This window comes from Peromyscus leucopus, chromosome 11, assembly GCF_004664715.2.
Source record: "Peromyscus leucopus breed LL Stock chromosome 11, UCI_PerLeu_2.1, whole genome shotgun sequence".
NCBI lineage: Eukaryota > Metazoa > Chordata > Mammalia > Rodentia > Cricetidae > Peromyscus > Peromyscus leucopus.
Window position 1 is genome coordinate 63,479,945 of NC_051072.1, and position 17,464 is coordinate 63,497,408.

At 35.7% G+C, this 17,464-nt stretch overlaps 1 protein-coding gene across 6 annotated transcripts in view; it reads right to left on the minus strand.

Moving 5' to 3' along the window:
* Positions 1-17,464, minus strand: part of Tmem161b (transmembrane protein 161B) — an 88,498-nt gene that overhangs the window by 25,277 nt on the left and 45,757 nt on the right. For all 6 annotated transcript variants that reach the window (XM_028894687.2, XM_028894689.2, XM_028894691.2 and 3 more), the window contains 3 exons: positions 15,893-15,976; positions 13,453-13,550; positions 5,415-5,571 (listed from right to left, as the gene is read on the minus strand). In XM_028894687.2, coding sequence (XP_028750520.1) covers positions 5,415-5,571; positions 13,453-13,550; positions 15,893-15,976 — 339 coding nt within the window. The remainder of the gene's footprint in view (positions 1-5,414; positions 5,572-13,452; positions 13,551-15,892; positions 15,977-17,464) is intronic.

A 17,464-nucleotide genomic window follows, 5' to 3' on the forward strand; every position in this document is an offset into this window, starting at 1 on the left:
CATCTCACTGGCTTTGAACATATGCTGATTTTTAAAAGTGAGAAGAAACAGCAAAAATGGAAGATAAAATAGAAAACAGAAGAGGGCAGATTTAAAATCTGCATGGAGATGTGTGCAAACTATAGAACTATTGCATCATCTCTAATCTCAGCACTCTGGGATACTATTTGGAGTCAGCTCAACTGATTCACTGTCTTAAAGACCCGACCGATTCTCTGGGCTGAAGAAAGTGCTCAGTGGTTCAGAGTGCTTATTGCTCTTGTAAAGGATCCGAGTTCAGCTCCCAGTACCCACACCAAGCAGGTCAAAACCACTTATACCTCCAGCTCCAAGGGATCAGCTACCTACATCTGAACCTGTGCCTTCACAGCATACACTCACCTAGAGACAAATACACATTTTAAAAAGGACCAATTCTCGTATCAAGAAAACATGGCTTTTGTTAATAATATACTGAAATCAAACAAATATATTTTACCACTTTTTTTTTTTTTTGGAATGGAAGAAACAAAACATACTGTGATTGTGATTATCAAATACTTAATTCTGACCTGTGTAGCAATACCTAATAAAGTGACAGCTAAATTCATTCAAATACAACAAAAAGGGAGACTATATTCTAAGAAGAAATATTACTCAAAATGCAAATGTGATTAATATTTTAATGAATAAGCATAAATATTCTTCATCATTTCTCACAAATTTGAGATTATTTTTAAAAATATGATTATGTTTCTACTTAAGTGATTTTCATATAAATTGAAATGTGTTCAACTATGGAAAGAGAGATTATAATATATATATATATATATATTTTCTGTGACTTATAAAAAAATGTTAGTCCTCCCCAACCCATTCAAATGATTAAGCTTCCCACATCTATTTTTCTTGGTGGAAAGGCAACTAAAATACTTGAAACACATTACACTTTTCATTCTACACTAGAAACAACAGACAAACCAAACTCTAGAAACAGTATTAAAATTCTATTACAGATTTTCATTTAAGCTAACAATAAGCATGTTCACTCTTATGACTTATCTAATAAAAACCTTTTAAAGACAATCGTTCCTATTCAATGGTACAAAAACTTTATAACATTACCTTAAAATTTATTTGTAATTTTAGATGTGCAGGCTTAATTATTACTTTTTAAAAAAACATAAAATTCTCCCAGATGTTAGAAAAATTAGCATGCATGTTTTAAACTATGTCACAAAATAAGCTTACAGTCGCCAAGCTCAATCTGAAAGCAATAAATACGAGCTTTATGTGCAAAACAAAAAACGACCAGAGTTCTGGTTAAGATAAAACAAAAAAGGCCACCCTTGAATTTTTAGTTTCAGAAAGAAAATGATCACTTCCCAGCTAAGAGGAGAAAGTCATATTAACTGTCAATCAATAGACAGAAAGAAGGTCCTATTACTCAGATTCAGCTCCCCTCTTTCATTCTTAGGTTCTGACCAGAAATCTTAGTACCCTGAAAGGACTCATGTCACAAAAGGCCTGTAAATGTTAAAGAAACAAGCCTGGAGCTAGCAAGCTGACTCAGTTCTTAAAGGCATTTGTTGCCAAGCCTGACAACCGTGAATTTGATTCCCAAGAACCAACGTGGGGGTGGAGAGAAATGACTCCCTCATGTGGTCCCGACATTCACATGTGTGTGTGTACACCACATTTGCACATACATACAAAACAAGCTTAAACATGTCTGCTCTAAGTTCTCAAGTTCACATAAATACCTTGGCTAAGATTAAAATTCTCTTTTCTCACTACACTTGATATATAAAGCAATCTACTTCAGAGTTCCACTTTCCCTATTAATTTAAGGCAGAAACATTTGTATGGAGGAAGAATATAGTAATTTGCAACCTTTTAAGGGATTTAGAAATGGCAACTGAGTTGTACCTCTTTGCTATAGCTGTCTAGTTCCCACAGCAAATAAGGTAGCATTAATTTATATACCTCTGCATGTCTAGAAAGAAAACTGACTCAATCGGAAAACCTTATAACTTATTTTCACTAAAACTATTTACAACTTTTGATTTTATAAAAATCTACATGTCCACAATCACGGCAAATTAAAAACAAGCATAATGCCTTTTGTAGCTTACACGTTTGACACTGTATAATACAAATACTGTGGAAATGTGACTAATGCTTTAGTTCTTTAGCCAAGCACAACAGGTGCAACTGAGAAGCCTTAGACTTCTTTGCAGCCTAGTTTTCTTCTTGATATTCATGTAATTGACTCAGCATTACATAGCACTACAGTTTATTCTCAAGAAAGCGTTTTATTTGTATCACAGGATCACTGGCTTTTTTCTATGATAATTTTACCTTTTCACTTTTCATTTATTCATAAATGAGGATAATATGCTTCATAATCATAAGATCAATAGACATTTCCCCATAATTCTAAGATATCACACAAAGTAAAGACGGTCACTACAGCTGCTTCCCTGTGCTGCAAGTCTTCACAGCTGTCTTCCTTACACTGTTAACAGGTGGCAAAAAAGGGGACTGAACATCAAGTACTGGGTCACCGATGGTGCTCAGAGATGCAGAGAGGAGGGGAGCTAAGGATCAGTGTGAGATTAAGAGTGCACTGATAGGTGGTGGTGCACACCTTTAATCACAACACTCGGGAGGCAAAGGCTGGTGGGTCTCTGGGTTTGAGGCCATCCTAGTGTACAGAGCGAGTTCTAGGACAGACAGGGCTACACAGAGAAACCCTGTCTCGGAAAAACAAAACAAAAACAAAAACAAAAAAGAGAGAGGGAGGGAGGGAGAGAGAGAACTGATGACAAGAGGTGGCACCCTACCAAGTTCCACCACTCAAGCTTTAGTATCACACATTCAATGTCATTCTCAGACTTCTGGACTCTCACGATACTACAGAAGCCACTTCCGCTGTCCTATGCAAGTATGCCAAAACGGTGAAGAAAGAAAGGAAACAAAATGATTATGGAAATAAAGCAATTGGCTCATGACTATCCACTAAGCTGATTAAGTACATGTATCTAATTTGAGGACTACTTTAACCAGTAACAACTGCAGAGATTTTCTGAATCAATTATATATATGTGCTTGGAATTCAGCAGAACTATTGCCCCATGAAGTCAATGGAGACCTGATTTTGATTCCTAAGTAGGACATACAACAATGAAATAAAGAAATCTCAGACAGAAGTCACTTCTAGTAGACTTAGTGTATAGAGTTAAAGCTGAAAACAGTTGTTATAGCTAGAAAAGGCACAGCCTGCCAGAACTCTCTTCTTTGTTGTGAATCTAGACATTTGGCATGCAATTCTGGTCTCCTGAATGTGCATAACTGCAGTAGACTATTATTTCACACCCGATGTTAAATAAAACTCACATACGCAGTCATACATACAATTCTACTTCTTTCTTCTTCCCTAACCTCTTCACAGAGAGTCAAAGCTAAAAAAAAAGTGACCTGGATTATAAACTCTACCATTTTCTATACTCTGTACTATGAGCACATAGAACACCCCAACATTCCTGTGGGAAGATGGTATTGTTTGGTACCTTTCATAAGAACACTACTTAAATGGAGTAGAGCTAGTTCAGCTAAAGACTGTGATTGCTGCCATCAACTAAGCAACAGGAAATAAAATGAAAAATGACAGAAAATATGTGAGTAGCCTGTTGTAAGTATGTGTTTGTTTCTAGTAGTAATATACTAATGGCTACACTACATAAAATAATCTGCATAAAAAGCATATACATTCCCATATACGCATAAACTGTAACTAAAGCAGAGAAAGAAGCATTCCATAAAGGATATTTATCATTAATATCTTAACACACAAAATAATGTAGTCATAAAATAAGCAGTTTCACAGAAGGAGTAAAAATGAAGAGCTCATGAACATTTTCAACTGTAGTAGAAAGTGTAAACAAGAACCATAGTAAAATAGTTGGGAAAGTTAAGAGTATCTCCTAGGAAATCTAAAATTAAAATAACCATGCCATGAATGACAGATGACAATTCTAGATGTTAACATAGGAGACCCTACTTCCTCAGCAATAAGCATCCCTGAAGTGTTCTAAATGAAGAGAAACTCATCAAATAATTACATAAAAGCTTCCTAGAATTCATGAACATATATTTCCCAAACTGGCAGTTTTACAAAAATAAGATCAGCTCTTCCCTAAAGTACAGTTATCTACTTTTGTTTTGATAATCTAAGGGGTAAACATAGGATTTAAGACAAAATTTCAGAATCCCCAAAACAAAGAAAACAAGTTCCGGAGTGAGGGCTGTATTTAGGTGGGGGGAGGAGGCACAATGTGAGTGCCAACAGGCCATCCAGTTCTTCAACACTTCGGAATTCTGAAGAAAACTATTTTTGAATTTTCTACCAAGTCAAATTATCAATCAATAAAGACAGCTTAAGGCACACAAAACTTCAAAAACCACCTTTTCTAAAGACACCACAGAAGAGTTCATGCTTGCAAAAAAGAAAGTGAGTCAAGGAAGAAGAGATCAAGGTACCTAAAAAAAGAAATGGATTTTTTTTTTTTAGGAAGACAGCAATGAATAATGTTCCAGGACAAGAGCTACGTAAAAGTTTATGAAGACAGAACTGGGGATGGCCAAGCAGAAGGTGCTAGACACCCAGCCTGAGGACCCGAGTTCAGTTTGAGGGCAAAATGGTAGAGAAAACCGTCTCCTGAGAGAGGTCCTTTGCTCTCTCCCCACACACGTGCACACATAAAGTAATGCACTAACACAACTGTGTAGCTTATAAACAACCAAGGGTTCCAGAAGGATAGTTCTATAGAAAATAAAACGAAAATGATGTACTGATCTACTCATGTACCAGCGCTCTGGGAAAGCTTAGTTTCTATAATATAAAAATACATTTTCAAGTGAGGTAATAAAATATTTTTTGCTACAAACATTATTTTCATAGGTAGCACCACAAAACTGACAGAATCTTAATAAAATGTTATCTCTATTAGGGAGAATTGTCCCGATATCAAAGAGTAATTAAGCACCTGGGAGGAAAGCCTCCCTCTATTCCCACCAGCACAAAAGGCCCCTTAAAGAAGTCAAAATGTCTGTGGCCTTTCTGACATTCTACTTGGATAAAAAATAGAATGAGGTGACATCTCTCTACATTTAACTTTTTAAACTACCCAGCCATTTTGAAATTTTAAGAAGTTACATAAAGAATTTCCACTGAATATAATCAAGGTACACTGTATACATAAGAAATTGTCAAAGAATAAATAAATTTAACATATCCTAAAAATTCTGTGAAGTATTCAACAAAGGAAAATTCTCTAGCAACAGACAAAATCTTTTAACATTAAACACAAGGTCTAATGGTCTAAGTTCAAAACCAAGTAAGTTTACAACACCAATGATGGTTGGAAGGATACATTGCAAAAGACAGAACCAGGAGGCACCAGACTAAGCTGATGTTCATTTCCTGTGTAGGCTTCATGAAACTGTAATATACTTCAGTTACTAAGTACACAACAGTAGCAGCCACTGTGAAATCAACCAGCCACTGATATTCTGGAAAGTAATGCAATGCTGAAAAATAAAAGGCAAGAAAAGTTTCAGTTAATTGAAGCTCATGAGGATCTATCCATATAACTTTAAGTATGCTACACTTTATTCTACTTGCAGACTTGAACTGTAAAATTTGCAAATATAAAAATGTAAAAGAGAGTCAAATTTTAGCATTTAACATTAAATTTTGATAGTTCATAAATTAAATAAGGAAAACAACCCTGAACTGATTACTATAAATCATTTAAATTGCTGTTAAAAAATGAATACAAATATACTGGTGTTTTCTTAACCAGTCAGCTTATTTTTACAAAAATTATGTGACTAATTTTCTTTTGGTGTATCTAACTATGTTAACCTTAACTTCAATGAATACAACTTGGTTTAAAATACAAAAGGTTTACATTCATTTCAGACTTAAACTTTGCTTTTAACCACTGATGGAGGACTAGTAATTTGTGAGTTACTGCACACAACAGTAAATGAACACTCTTCTCATTCTCTCTTAGAAGAAAAACAATGCTGATTTTACATAAAACCACAGCCTTTCAACAAGTAATTCCATCATTCAGTGCTTATATTCAAAATAAAATTCCCTGACAGTACATGTAATTCTATTGCTCTAAGTATTTCATTTGATTTAAATTTTTTACAAAATATATAGTGTGTTTTATATCCTCTAGAGTGTGATAGTTATCAATTATGTACACAGGCAACCAAAGTAAAAGTGATATGCTTAGCCATATATTAACCAATATGATCATGTCTTTTATTCCTATTTAATAATATAACCATATATGTCTCTTCAGTAGAAAACTGGGAGTCAAAAGAAGTCCACAGAGGGCAGAGAGCTCAGTTGTAAAGTGCTTGCTTGTATGAGGCACTTGGTTCAATAAGGAATACCAAAAAAAGGAAGAGGTTCAGACAAGCCTGTCTGCATAGCCATACACACGTGCATGCATTCACACAAGTACACACACACACACACACACACACACACACACACACACACACACACAGACACAGAGAGAGAGAGAGAGAAGGAACATGTCACTGCTACTCTGGTTAATAAGAATGTTCTTGAATTAAATAACCAGTTGTTAAACTAATACTATTTGTAAGTACTTCTCAAAACTATCTATGGGAAATCATATGTTAAGAAACTATATGCTAAAGCCACATCACCTAAGTGCACTGTTTAAGTTAAAAGAGCCAAGTTCTCATTGGTTTGCTTTTTAACATACAGAATCTAATTACCCAGTTACTTCATATTATAGAAATGAGTTTAGAAAACAAACAAAAAGATATCTACCGTGAGACCTCTGAGTGTAACAATATTCATACAATGTTTGGCTAAGTAGCTGCTAACTTTTCAATAAATATTAGCTGATATCAGAAACAACAACAATATACAGAAATTAGTGAGCACTTTTACACAAGTAAACACACATACAGAACTCATAAAAACAAATTTGACAACTGCTGATCAAAATAACAAGGTGTTTTGAAAGTTACATGAGAAAGCAAAAAGAAAAAGGATGGTTATCAGTCTTAAATGTTTAAGTGAGCTCATGAGATTGATTTACAAAGTTCTTTGTGGGTTATAGGCTTCCTCTATAGATACTTACAAATTTTATACAACTAATACTCAATCCTCAACTGATAAAGATTCTGATGTTATTTTATATTATAAAATAATTTTATATAAGATGCTTGATAAATCTGCTATGGTTTTGTTGAAGTTGGTATGACTTAGTCCTAAGAAGAATCAAATTATAAAATAATACTTTATGTATTATCTGAAGTATTGTTTAAGCTAATGTAGCCATTTTAATATGACAAAATAGATCTCAAACCAAAACTAATCAGAAGACACAAGGAAACACTATAAACTCAACAAAGGAAAATCCACCAAGAGGACGCTGAAATTCTTAACATCTATGCCCCAAATCCAAGTTCATAAAAGAAACACTAGCACAACTAAAATTACATTCTGACCCTCAAACAGTGATAGTGGGTAACTTTAATACCCCACTCTTGCACAGACATTAATAAATAACAGAGATGCTGAACTAATGAGTATAAATCAAATGGACCTAAGAGATATTTGCAGAATATTTCACCCAAACACAAAAGATTATATCTTCTCAGCACCTCATGGAACTTTCTCAAAAACTGACCACATACTGGTCACAAAACAAGCTTCAACAGATATAAGAGAACTGAAATAATGCCCCACATCCTACCTGACCATCAGGATTAAAGCTGGATATCAACAATGGGAACAGCAGAAAGCTCACACTCATAGAAAATGACCAACTCAGTATGGGATGAAAATGTGTTACAAGACAGAAATTAAGGAAATTAAAACATTGAGAACTGAATGAAAATAAAAACACAACACACCCAAATCTATGATGAGTAGTTCTAAGCAGAAAGTTCATAGAGAACAAATGGAAAGCTCTCACACAAGCAACTTAACAGCACACAGTTCTAAAACATAAAGAAGAAATAACACCCCAAAAGAGTAGACAGAAAGAAATAACCAAAGGCAGGGCTGAAATCAATAAAATAGAAACAACCAACCAAAAGGAACCAATGAAACGAAGAGTTGGTTGTTTGAGAAAATCAACAAGACTGTTTAAGCCCTTAGTGAAATTAACTAAAAGGGAGAGAGAATATCCAAATTATCCAAAATCAGAGATGAAAGGGGGACATCACAACAGACATCTAGGAAATCCAGAGAATTATAAGGACAGGCTGTAAAAATCTGTACTTTATCAAACAGGAAAATCTTTAAAAAAAAAATCCATTTCTTGATATATACAATCTAACAAAGTTAAATCAAAACCAGACAATTTAACAATTTAAACGTACCTACATAACAACTAGTGAAATAGAAGCAGTAATTGAAAGTCTCCCCACCAACAAAAACCCTGGGCTAGATTAATTTTGCATAGTATACTAGCAGACCTTCAAAGAATTAACATCAATACTCCTCAAATTATTCTCCAATATAGAAACTGAAAGAATACATAGATGAAAAAATACTCAATAAAATACTTGCAAACCAAATAAAAAAATACATCAAAAAGAGCATCCACTATGATCAAGTAGACTTTATCCCAGAAATGCAGGAATGGTTCAACATATGTAAACAGATAAATGTAATCCACCAAATAAGCATCCTTAAGTACAAAAACCACATGATCATCTCATTAAATGCAGAGAAGACCTTTGACAAAATCCAACACTCCTTCATTATAAAAGTCCTGGAGAGACTAGGGATTCAAAAGTCAAAACTCAACATAATAAAGACAATTTGCAACAAGCCCACAGCTATCATCTACCTAACCTCAGAGAAACTCAAAGACTTTCCAATAAAGCCAAGAAAAAAACAAGTCTACTCTCTTCATACCTATTCAATAGATAGTACTTAAAGCCTTACCTAGAGCAGTAAGACAATCAAAGACCATCAATGGTATAAAAATAGAAAAGGAAGAAGTCGAAGTATCTTTATTGGCAGATGATACGATTATATACATAAATGACCCTAAAAACTCCACCAGGAAACTTCTACAGCTGATAACACTTTAAGCAAAATAGCAGGATATGAAACTAACAGAAATTAGTATACAAACGACAAACTGATTCAGAAAGAAATCAAGGAAACAGTACCTTTCACCTCAAAAAGCAAAACCAAACACACACACTTAGGATAACTCTAACCAATAAGTGAAATACTTGTATAATAAATTAAGATATTGAAAAAAGAAATTGAAGATCAGAAGATGGAAAGGATCCCATGCTCAAATGATTGGTAGAAACAGAGTGAAAGTGGCCATCCTACCAAAATTAATCTACAGATTCAATGCAATCCTTATCAAATTTCTAATTCAATTCTTCACAGAAATTGAGAAGAAAAAAATTTAGTTTCATATGAAAACTAAAGAACGGCTACCAGCTTACCCTATGTCAAGGCGTACTACAGAGCTATAGTAATAAAAGCATCATGGTATTATTATAAAAATAGACATATTGATCAATGGAATCAAACTGAAGGCCACACAGAAGTCCATACACCTATGGACACCTGATTTTTGATACAATGATAAAAAAGACAGCATCTTCAACAAATGATAGCTGGTCAAACTGGATAGCTGCCAATAGAAGAATGGAAATAGATCTCTATTATCACCCTGCACAAAAACACAACTATAGCATAAGGCCAGGTACATGGAATCTGATAGAAGAGAAAGTGGGGAATAGTTTTGAACTCCTTGACAAAGGAAAAGGCTTTCTGAACTGAACTCTTATAGCACATTCAGAAAGAACATTTAATAAATGGGACTTCATGACACTGAAAAGTTTCTGTACGGCAAACGACACCACCATTCAGACAAAGTGGCAGACTAGAGAATGGGAAAAGATTTTTACTAACTACACATCTGATAGAGGGCTAATATCCTAATTATATAAGGAAAAACACTAGACATCAAGAAACAAATAACCCAATTTAAAAATGTGGTATAGATCTAAAACAGAGAATTCATAAAAGAAGAACCACAAAGAAATGTTCCACATCCTTAATCACCAGGGAAGCGCAAATCAAAACTATTTGGAGATTTCATCTTATACCAGTAAGAATGCCCAAGATCAATAAAACAAGTAACAGCTCATGCTGTCAAGAACATAGGGTAAGGGAACATCATCCATAGCTGCTGAAAGTGGAAACTTGTACAGATACTATGGAAATAAGTATGGCAATTCTTCAGGAAGCTAAGAATAGATTGACCTCAAGATCCAGTCATATCACTCTTAGGCATCTACCTAAAGAATTCTACATCTTATTACAGAGACACTTGTCCAACCATGTTCAGTGCTACTCTATTCACAATAGTCAGAAACAGGAAACAACCTAGACGCCTGATGAATGGATAATGAAAATGTGGTACCTTTCACAATGAAATAGTACTCAGCTGTTAACTTAATGAAATTTGCAGGTAATAGGAAAAATTGTCCAGAGAGAGGTAATCCCGACCCAGAAGGAAAAATAGGGTATTTGCTTATATGTGGATGTTAGCTTTTACGCCTTCAATTGGCATGCTACAATCCATAACCACAGAGATTACGTAAGAATAAGAAGCTAGCAGGGTGGGGAGGATCTCCCAAGGAAGCTGAAATGAAATGTATGGTTATGAAGAGACAAGGGGAGGAGGATGGATTCAAGGGGCTAAAGGGGATGTTGGGAGAGACACCTAACACTAAGGACCAGTTGAGGGTTCATATTGATGCCCACAACTATAGAAGCTTCCTAACATGTATACATACATGAACAAAATATAATTAATTGGTGTCACCAATATCAATGCCCCACCTAGAAATCTTTTGCCACCAAATGAAAACTTCAGGAATGGGTTACACTTAAATGTGTTGCTGGTCAAAGGGCCCCATGGAAATCCCCAAACATCTCAGGCTGATTGCTCTCTACAAATTCATAGTAAGGCCTTATTGCTGAAGATAGTACTTCCATATCTCATTGAACATGGAGATGTCAAGCTGGTGCCTAACTAGAGCTTTCCTCTATTGACTAGTGTTCATGGTACTGGAAGGAACCCTGCACATTACCAGAGGAGAAAGGTAACTATCAACCCAACTACAAACCCTGTGGTCTACAATGATGTCCTGCCTGCATGATTTGATGATGCAATAATCGCACAAATGTTGTAGGAGTGACCAATCACTCTTTGATTGGATTAAGTCACACTCCAGCAGATGGAACCTATGCCTGACACTGCTCAGGTGGCTAAGAATCTAAGACTGGATAGGTCATGGGCCTAAGGAAAAATTAAATACTATTGTTCTGTTAAATAAACATAACAATAAATAACTCTTAACAACATTCTGCTATAGATCATTGTCTTGATCGGCCATCATCAATCAGAGAAGCTTCCTCTTGTAGTAGATGGGAATGAATTAAAACAGAGACCCACAACTGAACAATATGCAGAGAGTGAGATACTTTAGAAGAGTCAGTCCTAAATGGGATGTCTATCAAATCCCCCCACCCTACAAGGTTCAGGAGGTCATGTGGAAGAGGAGGAAGAAAGATTGTAAGAGCCAGAGGTGATGGATGATTCCAAGGGAATAGTGTCTTTCAGATACAACAAGACTGACACTGACATACATATGAACTCACAAAGACTATGGCAACATGCATAGGACCTGGAAAGGATTAAGTCAGATGGGGTCCCAATGTTGAAAAAGGGTAGTGGACATGGGAATCCATCCCTAATGAAGAAGCTATATCAAACTGACACTGGCTTGCAAAGGAAAAATTAAGAGTCTCATTGTGTGTAGTAAACACATTTAAGGATAGGCCTCCTGCCAAGTGATAGGTGGCTAACACAAAACAAATTCAACAGTATTTGCAAACTTTTTGTCTCAGAGAGTTTTGGGCATTTTTGTCTTAATTATCTTTTGTTTGTTTATTATGGTTTCTGATTTTGTGTTTTTATGGTTTCTGGTGGTAGTGTGTGTGTGTTTCTTATGACTTATCTTTTTAATTCTGGTTTGTTCAGGTTTTTGTTGTTTTGTTTTATTTTCGGGGGGGGGAGGGTGTAGAGCTGAGAGGGTAGAGAAATGGGGAGGAACTAGAGGACTTAGAGGAGGAGAAACCCTGATTAGAATATAAAGTATGACATTTCTTTAAATTTAAGTACTGATTAATGTGTTAATTCCTCATTTTTCATGTAACCCAGTGGTTCTCACATCTGATTATAAATCAAAATCACTTGTTTCACTTTTGAAGTCAAATTCCCACAACCTATTCTAGAGTCAATGAATTTTTAAAAAGAATTGCTGTGGAATGTCTTTCTGTATGCTGTGAATGTGTTGCTCTGATTGGTTGATAAATAAAATGCTGATTGTCCAGTAGCCAGGCAGGAAGTATAGACAGGGCAAACAGATGAAAAGAAGGCTGGGAACAGGAAGGCTGAGTTAGGAGTCGCCAGTCAGACACAGAGGAAGCAAGATGACAAGGCAGAACTGAGAAAAGGTACCAAGCCACATGGCTAAACAGAAAAGAATTATGGGTTAATTCAAGTGTAAGAGCTAGTCAGTAATAAGCCTGAGCTAATGGCCGAGCAGTTATAATTAATATATGCTTCTGAATGATTATTTGTAAGTGGGCCAGGGGACTGCGGGTGCCTGGTGGGACCAGAGAAACTGACTACAGTGAATAAGGAATCTTTATTTCTAAAGATCTCTTCAAGTAATATGAATGTATAAGGTCTGAAAACTAGCCTTACAAACAACATCACTTCAGATGTCTTCCCCCTCTAGGATTCAATTAGCTTCATATAAAATTCATTGTAAACTTAAAAATCATTATAGTCATTATTATAAAAACTGAAAAGGAAAAGTAAATTATTTATTTTGATATACTCAATGGATAAAGGTGATTTGTGAATAAATTTTTTTCAACATCTTAATACCCAACACTATTAGAATAGTTGAATTACTACACTTTAGATAATTCAATATGCAAATGTAGTTTAAAGTGCATTATGAAAGTAGATTATTATAGGAAATAAGTTTTGGGAATTATTATTGCAAGACTGTGATTCCCGCCTAATAACCAGAAGCTGTAACAAAGATGAGTAAGTGTCTGCTTTCCAGAACTGGGGAAAACAATACCATACAAAGAGAAAAGAAAAATTTCATTTGAGTAAAGTCATTTGGAGCTGTTAAGTTCATTTTGAGAAACTTACATGTTAGACTTCATGCTTTGGACAATAAATTCATGATTAGAAAAATACGCAAAGTATACCCCATAAACAAACAAAAGATGTTCATTGCCATTAGATTGGTGTAAACAGAACAAGTACAGGACTCCCTTACCTAGAGTATCTACTTCTGTAACAGATTTGGTTTCTAGATGAAGGTCAATGTCTTTTGGAATGGTTAGTGGCTTATTTTCAATGTGACCATTGTATTTTCTGCAAAAATGAGACAAGTGACACAAAAAACAAATTACTTAGTTATCCAAGTGCTTATATCCTTCTAAATGCAAAAGAGATTTTAAGTTTCATTCTAATGTCACCCTGGAGGAGGTCAGATACTCAAAAACAGTTTTCCAAAGGAGACTACAAAATGCTAAAAGTAAATTATGTTACTGTGTAATTGACCAGAGGAAGAATGACCTGAACTAGCAAGAGAAACAAAACCTTGCTTGCTAGTATAGTATTTCACACCCATTTTTCCTACTCTCTTTTGCAGATTCAAAAGCAACCTAGTATCTCTTTTGTAGGCACAATATTAAAGGGATGGAAGAGAAAATAAAATTCTCTTTGAAATGATGTACACACAAACACAGCTGTAATTATATGTAGGACTGAGATGAGTGAGTATATTAAAATTAATGTTCGTAAGAAATTCAGAAACATGAAAGGCAACCACTGGAGGTTCCTACACAGACTTACAGACAGAGGAGGCCAGCAAATATCTCTAAGTGTACTTGTGTTACTCCTAAATCTAAGTTTTAAGGGCAATCATATAAATATAGAAAGTAACAAGTCCAGCTTTAATAAGATTATTTTCAACATTATATTTACTCTTGAATAAATAAAAATGGGGGGATCTCGGTGACAAATTTCATGTAAGTAAATCAAATCATGGTTACTGCTGTTAGTAAGAGGAGAGCATCACTACTACATCTCTCTGTAATTACAACACTGAGAAATTCCTGTAAGGGCTGGGCATATAGTGCAGCTGAAGACTGCCACGCTCCTGGGTTTGATCCTAGGATGTAGCCAGAAACCAAGAATGGTGATACATGGCTGTTATTGGGAACTAGAAGCAGGAGGATCACAAGTTCAAGGTCTTCCTCTGCTACCAGCATGGGCTACACAAAACTCAGCCTGAAAAAGGAAAACAACAGATTATAAGGCATGCAAAAAGAATCCAAATATTTACTTACCAAATGAATAATATACCGCATAAATAAATCCCACAATTGTCTGACATGGTAACAATGGCTACCATCAGAGTTTTAGTGGTTGAAAACAAAAAAGCAACTAAAAACTAACCTGGATTAAAATTCTGGTCCTTAAGTATATCAACTTGGGGAATTATTTGATACTTTAAAAAAAAATTTTTTATTGTGTTTCTGCCAGAATCTGTGTACTACATGCATGCAGTGCTCTTGGAGACCAGAAGAGGGCCTCATATCCAATCGAACTGGAGTTACAGGTTGTGATCTCATGTGGGTGTCAGGGATTGAACCCGGGACCTCTGCAAGAACTGCCAGTGCTCTTAATCACTGAGCCATCACTCCAGCCAGGGTGATTATCTATATTAAGTTGCACCTATACATAAAATATTTTGGAAACTATAACACTGGCTAAGATTATTTTATTAAAGAACTACTAAAATTTACAAAGGGGAAGGTGCGTGATTAATAATCCAATGAAATTCAATGTATATTATAATAAGTGAAAAGGGAAAAGCCTTAGTCAACCCCTAGTTGAGGAAACTAAAGCTAATGTAGAGAGTACATCAAGGCAGACTTTCTCAGAATTAAATACAGGTATGCAACTTTAATGGCAGAAAAGTTCTTCAATACGACTATGTTCAATCTCTCCAATTCACCAAGGTGACTGTGGTTCATTCAATGAGGCCTGGCAGCAGACAATTAAAACATTAAACAGACGACATATAAAGAACTGGGCCGAGGACTAACGCTCCACGTAGAGTTCTTGCTTAGTAGCTAGCACCTTGAGGAGAAGCAGTGCAGTGATGAGTGGAACCTACAAAGCCAGGGCTTGCTCTATTCTTCTGTGCATGCGGACTCTAAGTCAATAGGCCAATCTACCAAGAAACACGATGTAAGGCAGTGCCATGCTGTCTAGCAATAGGAGCAGCCAAGATTCCCAAAAGACATCTTTGAAAGACCTGTGGACAATACTTCAGCTCTTCTCTTAAGCAACCAAAGCAAACAAATGTAAAAGGTATTTTCATAATTTAAGAATAAAGTTAACAACTTTTGAGTGAAACAACTGTCTTGCATTTACATACTATTTTCACTTACTGAGATTTACATGGGTTCTGATGTCAAACATATTAACTATTCAAGAATAAAGTTACTCTGAGTAAAACAATTATTTTGTGCTTATATTCTAATTTCTATTTTACTGGAATTTTCATGGGTTCTGATCTGAAATTCATCAACTACTTACAATAGTTGTAGTTGTTAATACACATTGCTTTAATCAAAGCACAAACTGTATCTGCAGAAACGATGTTAAACAGTTCACGTTGGAAGCTCATCAAGGGAACTTACCTGTCTTTTTTACTCTTTCCTTTCTGCTGCTTCCCTGCAAGGATTCTCAGTTCTTCTTCTGAAGGATGTTGATACCACCTCAAACTAAAGGAAGAAAAAAATGCCCTTTTAAAGAAATCGCTTAATTTACCAGATTATTTATTTATTCTACAAATATTTACTGAGTCTCGAATTTGTGAAGACATTGTGGGAAATAATCAGGTGGCAACTGTAATACAAACAGACACTGCTGCTTAGGCCTTAGAGAGCTCAGAGGCAGACCCAGGCAACACCTAGATGCAATTACTAGATGCCAGGCCCTGCCATGCTGTATGGATTTCTAACATCCTCCTCTTTCATAAACGAAATGACACGAACTCTGCAGGTGATGGGCACATTAATTCCCCACCCTCCTTCATTTAAATGAAGTGATAGTTACCTTTAAAAGAGCTGACTGAATGCTCCCCATAGTTATAAGTCATCTTTCTTTTTGTCCTTTCTACCACACAAAATATCCACATCATTTAATCCCCCCCACACCAACCACTTCACTGACTTTCATGTCTTACTGAGTGGTCTCACTATCTACCAGTCACTTCAGTTTACTAATGTATCTTACCATCAGTTGGTCGAATGCTTTAAACTTTCCCACTCTACTGCAAACAGTTTACTTCAACCCTGAGCTCCATCCACTTAGTCCTCTGCGGCATGACTATCACAAAACTCTCTGATCCTGCCTTCCCTTGGACATCCTTCTCACCCACCACTCAGAGCTCACTTGGTTCTTTTTCCACAACGGACACCTCCTCAAAGTACATGAGCACATTTAAATCCTTCCCAAGGCCACTCAAGGCAATGAGTTGGCTAAGCCAGAACTTTCATCAAGGTCCTTGCCCCTATACTGTTACAAAGGATGATAAATACACACCTCATGCTGCTATACTATTTTTTTAATTACAAAACTCTAGATTATAATGGCATATCTAAATTTAAAGAAATACCAACAACTAACTTGCTCTTTTAAAAATGCTACAGAAATGACAATTTGAGCAACGACTGAATATTTGATATAAAAGTGTTTGAGAAAAATCTTAAGATGACTGTGAGATTATGTTAATTTAAGTTTACATTAACAAAGATACTGAAATATTCATGGCTAAAATAATACAATGTTTAAAATTTGCAACAAAATATGTTGGGGTAAGGGTAGATGAAGCCAAGAACACAGGAATTGATAATATTAGTCTGTCACTCTGTTTGAAACTTCCTGCTAAGACACCTCTCAAGGCCTTAAGGGGTACAGAACTTGTGACTTCCTGGTCCCACAGCCCTGAACCATAAGCCCAGAGCTCACTTCTGCAGATTTCTTTTCAATCATTCCCTACTTCAAAAGAACACACTACCTTTGAAAAACCCTAACCCTTCAGGCTTACACCCCCAAGTCCCAGGAGAATAAGGAACTAAAAGGAAAATCTAGTTCCAAGGGCCACCTGACTCAGCCATTATTCAAACTGTAACAATGTAACAATGTAAAGAGATTTCTATTAAGAGATGTGCTCAACTGTGACTGGGATAGTTGCAAGTGTTCCAGGA